Raw genomic sequence first — 8993 nt, 5'->3', positions numbered from 1 at the left:
GATGGCCCGTGTCGCGGCAGGCACGATAAAGATCCTTCACTGCTCAATGACCCTGTGTGTCGAATTAAGCTCTTCTTCGGTATAGGGTGACGTCGCTATATGAGTGGAAAATTCTCGAATGGGATGTAAAACAACATATTTTCTCGGAATTCATCAAATTGTATGCTATTTTGGTACACACTTTCAAAAGTATTTTATTTGATCAATTCGTTGCTTGCGAAAATTGATTTTTTTTAAATCAAATAATTCTTTCTAAATGAAGTAAGTTTATATCCAAAACATGACGTCACAAGTACTCCATTTCCAGCAATACGTCTAGTTATTTTGACAATGTTTAAGTTTTTAGCTCACCTGAGCCGAAGGCTCAAGTGAGCTTTTCTGATCCGTCGTCTGTCGTCGTTGTAAACTTTTTACATTTTCATCTTCTTCTCCAGAACCACTGGGCCAATTTCAACCAAACTTGCCACAAAGTATCCTTGGGTAAAGGGGATTAAAGTTTTAAATGAAGGGCCATGCCCTTATTCAAGGGGAGATAATTCAGAATAGTGAAAATTTGGTGGTATATTTTAAAAATTTTCTTCTCAAGAACCACTGTGCCAGGAAACTTGAAATTTATAGGGAAGCATCTTCAGGTAGTATAGATTCAAGTTTGTTCAAATCATGTCCCCTGGCGGTAGTGTGGGGTCAAATGGCCGACCAAAGTTTTACATAGAAATATGTAGGGAAATTATTTAAAAATCTTCTTCTCAAGAACAGCAAAGGCATGAATGATCATATTTATATGGAAGCATCCTCATGTAGTGTAGATTCAAATTTGTTCAAATCATGACCCCCGGGGGTAGGGCGGGGCCACAATGGTCGACCAAAATTTTACATAGAAACATACAGAAAAATTCTTTAGAAGTTTTCTTTTTAAGAACCACTGTGCTAGGATAGATTAAACTTATATGGAAGCATCCTCAGATAGTGTAGCTTCAAGATTGTTCAAGTCATGACCCCCGGGGGTAGGGCGGGGCCACAATGGCCGATCAAAGTTTTACATAGAAATATATAGGAAAATTCTTTAAAAATCTTTTTCTCAAGAACCACTGAGCCAGGAAAGATGAAATATATATGGAAGCACCCTCAGGTAGTGTAGATTGAAGTTTGTTCAAATCATGACCCCTGGGGGTAGGGCGGGGCCACAATGGCCGATCAAAGTTTTACATAGAAATTTATAGGGAAATTCTTGAAAAATCTGCTTCTCAAGACTAGCAAAGCGATGATTAGTCATATTAATATGGAAGCATTCCTTAGGTAGTGTAGATTCAAGTTTATTCAAATCATGACCCCTGGGGGGGGGGGGGGGGGCAGGGCCACAACAGGGAATCCAAGTTTCACATAGAAATATGTGGAAAAATTGTAAAAATCTTCTTATCAAGAATGCCAAAGCCATGATTAGTCATATTCATATGGAAGCATTCTCAGGTAGTGTATATTCAATTTTGTTCAAGTCATGACCACTTAGGGGTAGGGCGGGGCCACAATGTTAAGTTCAGATGTAAAGGGCAATAAAGCCACAGACAGTCAAAGAAATATGCAAGCATCCTTAGTTAATGTAGGTTCAAGTTTGTTTAAATCATAACCTTTCCCCTTTAAGGATTGGTTGGGACCATTTTTGGGTTTTAACTTTTCAATAATAAGGTGATTTCTGCTTTTTTCCAAGCTACAGTGCGCAGGTGAACGATATGGCGCATGGGCCTCTTAACATTATTTTGACCAAAAGAACCTCTCCTATTTTAGTCCCCTTGGTCAGGGTTTTTGAAGATACACTGTATGCTTTTTTTTAAATAAAATGTTGAAAATATTAATAATTCCCAATAAAAATCTGTATATAATTTATTTTGATTAAAATCATCGAAAAAATTATACAATGCATAAAAATAGAACAGGTGACATTCAGACAGAATAAAAATCCACACTGCTAAAAAGTGTTGTCTTCTGGTGGTTAACTCTTGCTGTATAAATTTTTTTAAAAAGAAAAGATAAGAAGTTTACAATGTCACAATAGAAGTATTAAGAAAAAGAGACAGACGGAGTGATGTTATTTTTTAATATTCGAAAGTGCGTTCACAATTATAAGATAACATATTGTTGAGATAATTTTTTGAAATATAAATTTTAAAAAGATGTTTTCATTTTAGGGTTTCAAAGAAAAATTAAATAAATCCTAAATCATATTTGTATTTTTTTTGGCAGATGATGTTTTTCTTGTAAAGTTCATGAGGAGAAGTATGAACCAAAAGTTCAAATTTATTTGCCCCAATAGTACAGCCGAAGAGCCTGGTTGGTTTATTGTAGTTTGTTTTACGTGATAACTAACATTTTCTTCTTTCAAATGGTTCCCTTCATATTAATCTTTTTTTTTAATATATTTTTTAAGCAAGTTCAAATCAAGGAGATTATAACAATAGCAAACGCTTGTGTCTTCATAGAGGCCCAATAAAAGAAGATGTTGAATTCTGGATTGATACGCGTAAGGATAATACTTTTCGATTAAATATTAACTATTGTAAGTACGAACGAAAGCTTAAAATCCAAGCGTACATAACAAACATATCTTATTAAACTTTTTACAACAGGGTGATAAAATTAATTACATTTCAGATATTGCTACTGTTAGAACATGATTTTCCTTTTCTGAATTTAATTTAGAACCAATTGTTATAATAAACTTCGAAGACAAGACTTGTGGAAAATGTGATTTTTCAAACCGAACGGACGTAGAAGGTAGGTGATTATCTAGATTTAATTTTGGTGTTTACCTAGATTTAATGATTTGTGTTTATATAGATTTTTATTTTTGAAAATGTTCTAAGATGAGGAAAGACCAGAAGTCTCTGTCGAGACTGAAGCTCTACTGGTTTGTACTTATAGCAAATGAAGAGAAAAGTTCTAAAGCAGTTGGGAATTGAAACTTTACCACAGCAATAAAAAGAATAGGCCTAATGATCCTTGATTAAGTCTCGTTATGTTCTTAGTGTACTCTACTTGCATGCCACATTAAATTATAATAATATTCAAGTTAACTGTATTTGGAGACGCATTTTGAGAGTATTTATCGAAATAAGACCAAACTGTGGGAGGAGTAGCATTTTGAAAGAATTTCACAGAAATTTCTATTTTTAGTTACCACGGCAACATCTTTTATCGAAATCAAAAACCGATTTACAGAATTATGTATCTTAGTGTAGTCTACTTGTGTGCCAAGTTATACTGAAATCAGACCAAAACTGTACGAGGAGAAGCATTTTTAAGAATTTTACAGAAATTTCTATTTTTAGTAAGAACGACAACACCGCTCATCGAAATCAAAAACCGATACACAGAATTATGTATCTTAGTGTAGTCTACTTGTGTGCCAAGTTATATTGAAATCAGACCAAAACTGTAGGAGGAGTAGCATTTTGAAAGAAATTCACAGAAATTTCTATTTTTAGTAAGAACGACAACACCGCTCATCGAAATCAAAAACCGATATACAGAATTTTGTATCTTAGTGTAGTCTACTTGTGTTCCAAGTAATATTGAAATCAGACCAAAACTGTAGGAGGAGTAGCATTTTGAAAGAATTTCAAAGAAATTTCTATTTTTAGTAACAACGTCAACACCGCTCATCGAAATCAAAAACCGATACACAGAATTATGTATCTTAGTGTTGTCTACTTGAATGCCAATTTATATTGAAATCGCACCAAAACTGTAGGAGGAGTAGCATTTTGAAAGTATTTCACAGAATTTTCTATTTTTAGTGACAACGACAACACCGCTCATCAAAGTCACAAACCGATATACAAAATTATGTATCTTAGTGTAGTCTACTTGTGTGCAAAGTTAAATTGAAATCAGACCACAACTGTAGGAGGAGAAGCATTTTGAAAGAATTTCACAGAAATTTCTATTTTTAGTAACCATGGCAACATCGCTTGTTGAAATCAAAAACCGATACACAGAATTATGTATCTTGGTGTAGTCTACTTGTGTGCAAAGTTAAATTGAAATCAGACCAAAACTGTAGGAGGAGTAGCATTTTGAAAAATTGTTTACAGACAGACGGACAGACGGACAGACAGACAGACGGACAGACGGACGGACGACGGACGCATTACTATCGCATAAGCTCTTCTGGTCTCTGACCAGTAGAGCTAATAAAGAGAGAAACGAACAATTCAGAAGTTTTATATATCATATTTTAAAATTGTAATCAATATAGTTGAAGAGCTTTTGAATCTATTGAAGGTGAAGCCATGACATTTTCTTTACATCATACATGTAAGTATAACTTAAACAAAAAGGTATCATCGCATTTCTATAAACTGCAATAAAAACTATCAAAATAGTACTTGCAAAACATTTTGATATGAATTTCCATACAATTTCAGCTTATGATGATGTACCTGAACGAGAAAATCCAGAGGTTATCATTTTGTCTGTCTTTGCTGCAGAAATTGTCATTATCCTGATATTTCTCGGCATTTGGCAATTAATGAGAAAGTAAGTTTAAATTTATTTAGACGTTTTACTGCTGTTAGAAAACATCAAATATTTGAAAAAAGAATATAAGGCAATCAAAATATGAATTTTAATCGTCTATGCTGAATAAATGGTGTTTCTGTTCAAACATATATCTTCGTAATACACAAGTATATTTACATGTAAGCAATGGTTTTTGATCAATTTTTAACTGATTTGCCCTCGTGTTCAAGCTTGATTATTCAATGGGCATGAAATCGATTCCCTTGATATACGGTACCATTAACATTCAGAGACTGAAATTAACCATCACGATATATGATAAATTGACTACTCATATTTTAAGTACATGCCGTTTTTTGTTATCATCTTTTAAATAACTCCTTTTGGTAAATTTAAAAATTATTTTCAAATGAAATATATGGAGATGACGAACAGTATTCAAGATCAAAAGTCCAAAAAACAACATAAAACAGGAGCAGGGCAAACACGGACCTCCAATACATCAGAGGTGGGATCAGGTGCCATGGAGGAGTGAGAATTCCCTGCCTACCGGTTACACCCGTCATGTGCTCCTTGTCACGATCGAGAAATAAAGGGAAAATCCGTAGTCAATTTAGTGTATAAATAATGGACTAACAATTAGTATGAAAAACGTCAGTCAGCATTTGACTCACATCGTCGGAAACCCACGGGTGATCTCGTCTTTACTTATCACCCGTGGGCAAACTTGCCGAAAAATCGTCGTATGTAATTAAATATGACGGGTCATTTGATTGGCCGCTTCACAGAGTCACGAAACCAAACAACGAATTACAGTTCACGTTATGTATGCATGTTCAGCATTGCCAAAAACATGAAAACCTCATTCCGAAGTTAACACAGCTGATAAATCCAGTCACCGGTGCATTTTGCAGTTAGAAAGAGGTACTCCTATGTAATATCTGACGGATATTAATGTCAGTGACCTGTACGAATTGACTTTCATTGTTTTAAATCAAACTTCGCACGTTTTAACGAGCGTCAAAATATTTACCATAAATAGCAAAGTAATAAACGTATTTTTCAAAATTGAAGAGTTCCAACTTTCTGATTGGTTGACTAAGAACAACAAATTAGCATGTTTTACGGCGATATTTCAGCCACTTTGCGCACAGGTGATAAGTAAAGACGAGATCACCCGTGGGTTTCCGACGATGTTTGACTCAATGATAAGTTGTATTTGCTGACAATGACATTGTATAGACCATAGAACTTATGGAATGATGACTTTAACCGAGACTGCTGATACTCTTGTTTCATCAACTTGATTGTCAGAAATTTACCTCGTTTTAGGATCAACTGAGAGATATAAACTCCGTTTTCAGGTGATGAATGTATATTGCTGCATACATGTAAGTAAGGGAAGTTGACGATAGAAAAATTTAAGTTAAAATCAAGTAAAATAAAGTTAAAATCATTCCAGAAATGGATGCTTTCAAGATAAAAGAGAAATGGACTTCTTTGACGTTAGATCTCGGAGAAATATAATTAGCGACACGCCAGGATTATTCCCAAGTCCACCACTATCAAATATATCTTCTAGAAGATCGAGTAAAATATCCGAACACCCATCAAACTCTTCAGCCGAAGAGAATAAGGAGGAAACGGAGAATACTTTGGATAACGTAGCTGATACAGTTCCATTACCTGTAGAAATTCCAGTTGTTCCAACACTAGAAAAAAGTTCCCCTTTTATAAAGGTGAAAGAGAAAGCAAAGCGGCGACCACCCGAAACACTCCCTAAACCCATTCGCAAACAATTAGAAAAGATATTAGATCATCCCAAACCTAATGCGAATCCTTTACAAAAAACCGAGGAAATACCACGTATACAAATGGTTAAAACTCCTCAGAATGTACCAACAATCCCTGGTTTTCTAATGGAACTCGAGCAGAAGCAAAGATGTATTTTACGTACTAAAATTAAAAACAACCTTGATAGAGAAAGTCGAATTGTATCCACCGAAGTAGAACATATTGAAGTATTGAATAAAAGGTGTAAACGTAGCACTTACATGGATATGTCTGGCATGGAAAAACTAAAGCGGCACAATGACGAAGAGGGGATATACGAAAACATGACGGCTTTCAGACGCCTCGGACAAATGATTGGTCGAGCTGAGAAAAAGAATGAGCATATGTGTAGTCGAATAATTGGAAAAGAGGAGGCTCATTACTTTGAGATAGGAAGTGCGGAGTGTGAATCTATTCTGGGGAATTTAAAAGATAGGAACCCCAAAGACCTGTTGTATGGAACGTGAAAACTCGAGATAAAGAATATAACTACATTACAAAGATTGATGCAAGAGAAGAAGTAAATAGTAGAAAAAGGTGGACTAAATTTCGTACATCAAAACACTCCTCTTCCCTTGAGCCACACTATATTTCTGTATTCTTTGACGATAGATCAAACACAGATAGCATTGGAACAGGATCGGATATTGATCGTCTCTCTTATGTTTCCGCACTTGATGGGATATTTAGAAGTTCTACAAATGAGCACGAAAGTGTACACAATGCACACTTCGCATATGTCTTCGATGGATTACAAGATACAAAGTTGCATTTGTCAATGGATGCATCTCATGAATTCATAAACAAGGGTTTCCAAGAGCCATTAGAACATAGCAAATCGTGTGAAAGGAGATTGTCAATGGAGAGCTCAGATTCAGGACTAAGTGATGAAGAGTCAAAAAACAGTGAATGTCTTTTTTGTCAATATAATGAAAAAGTTGTTTATGTTAACATATCTGAATTTAATAAACCAGACATTCCACCGCGGGGAGGAGGTCTAAAAGCGCTATACAGAAGAGGAAGTGCTAAATCTAAGACTGTAAAGAACGAAGAAATTAGGGTACGTGTAGTAGGTAACGAGTCCGAGCAAGGACGATCAACAATGTATATAGAATAAAAATGTCAGTTTCAAAATGAATTTCAATACTGTACAACTTAAAATTGCATTTCAAGCTTTGAAAGAATGTTATAGAGGTTGTGTAAATTTTCAATATGAAATGGATTCGTTTAATACATGTCATACTAGTATAACATTTTTACATTAAATTGTCAAAATGAATATGGATTTGAAATCCTACACACATTTAGATGAGGTGATTTTGAATGCATATGTTTCCGTCATTGCTTCAATACTTTTAAAATTTCAATGCTTACAGATATATTTTAATGTTTGTGATAATGCTGATGGGTTTCAAATAATGCATTGATCTTTATGAGATTATCACACGTCATCAGATTTATAGGAGAATGAATTGAATTATAAGTGTAAGAGTATCTTCAAACAAAAGTATTAAGTTGATTCCCCCAAAATGTTTTCTTTAACTCCAAAACGAATCATGGTTTCCCAAAAATGAAATTTTAGCTGAATACATGTTTAAACTATGTTTTTCACTTTACACCACTTTAAGTATGTGTAAAAATGTTTCGGCAATGCATACATAAATGATAAATACTTCATAGTGATTTTTTTTTGCTTGCAGCTGTTTTTTAGCTGTTTCTTCTACTTCATAATCTTTCTTGAAAGGCTTTAATAACGACAAAACTAACTAACATTGATGGATCCAAAAAACTATTAACAATACAAAACTGCATATAGGGCTTATAAAACATACCCTTAGAAATTCCTTATGTGGAATCAGACGCCTCAGAGGAATAAGCATTGATTGACATTTTTTAGGTCACCTGAGTAACTCAGGTGACCTATTCTATCCGTTTTCGTCCGTCGTGCGTCGTGTGTTAACATTTGAACATTTTCATCTTCTCCTCTGAAACCACTGAACCAATTTTAACCAAATTTGGAATACAGCATCTACGGGTGAAGGGGAACAAAAATTGGAATTTTATGGTCCGTGCCCCCCTGGGGCCTGAGGGGTGGGGCCAAAACCACCAAAATTATTGCAATCTTTGAAAATCTTCTTCCTTACTCCTGGACATCAAGCAGGCAAACTGTTAGCATGAATGTAATGAGCATTGAGTCCTCTACCAAAATTGTGAAATTCATGGCCCCAAGATCAGGGGTTCTGGTGTTAGGGCGGGGCTCTATTGATCATACAGTGAAAATGCATTTATTCTTTAAAAATCTTCTTCTCTGCTTCTGGGTATTAAATAAACTAACTAAGCACATAGTAATAATGAGCAAGTGAGCAAGAGTGCCTCTTCCAAAATTGTGAATTTTATGGCCCCAGAGTCAGGGGTTCTGGTGTTAGGGCGGGGCTCTATTGATCACATAGTGAAAATATATTTATTCTTTGAAAATATTCTTCTCTGCTTCTGGGTATTAAATAAACTAACTAAGCACATAGTAATAATGAGCATGAGTGCCTCTTCCAATATTGTGAATTTTATGGCCCCAGGGTCAGGGGTTCTTGTGTTAGGGTGGGGCTCTATTGATTATATAGTGAAAATGCATTTATTCTCTGTGAATC

At 34.9% G+C, this 8993-nt stretch overlaps 1 protein-coding gene across 1 annotated transcript; it reads left to right on the top strand.

Annotated features, from left to right (window-relative positions):
• The first annotated feature begins 2241 nt into the window (after positions 1-2241).
• Positions 2242-7539, top strand: LOC134252983 (uncharacterized). Its single transcript, XM_062735509.1, has 6 exons — positions 2242-2325; positions 2423-2515; positions 2695-2769; positions 4279-4311; positions 4422-4533; positions 5978-7539. The coding sequence occupies exons 1-6, from the start codon at positions 2262-2264 to the stop codon at positions 6813-6815; spliced, it is 1215 nt and encodes a 404-aa protein (XP_062591493.1). The 5' UTR covers positions 2242-2261; the 3' UTR covers positions 6816-7539.
• Positions 7540-8993: the final 1454 nt, after the last annotated feature.

This window comes from Saccostrea cucullata, unplaced genomic scaffold, assembly GCF_032062105.1.
Source record: "Saccostrea cucullata isolate Sc308-1 unplaced genomic scaffold, CSIRO_AGI_Scuc_v1 ctg19336, whole genome shotgun sequence".
NCBI classification, from domain to species: Eukaryota; Metazoa; Mollusca; class Bivalvia; order Ostreida; family Ostreidae; genus Saccostrea; species Saccostrea cuccullata.
Note: the sequence above shows the minus strand (reverse complement) of the source record. Positions and strands in the feature narration are given on the sequence as shown.

Coding starts and splice junctions, on each gene's coding strand:
- LOC134252983 (XM_062735509.1), top strand. CDS start 2,262: ATGAGGAGAAGTATGAACCAAAAGTTCAAATTTATTTGCCCCAATAGT. Junction 2,326..2,422: donor TAGTACAGCCGAAGAGCCTG/GTTGGTTTATTG, acceptor ATATTTTTTAAG/CAAGTTCAAATCAAGGAGAT. Junction 2,770..4,278: donor AAACCGAACGGACGTAGAAG/GTAGGTGATTAT, acceptor AATCTATTGAAG/GTGAAGCCATGACATTTTCT.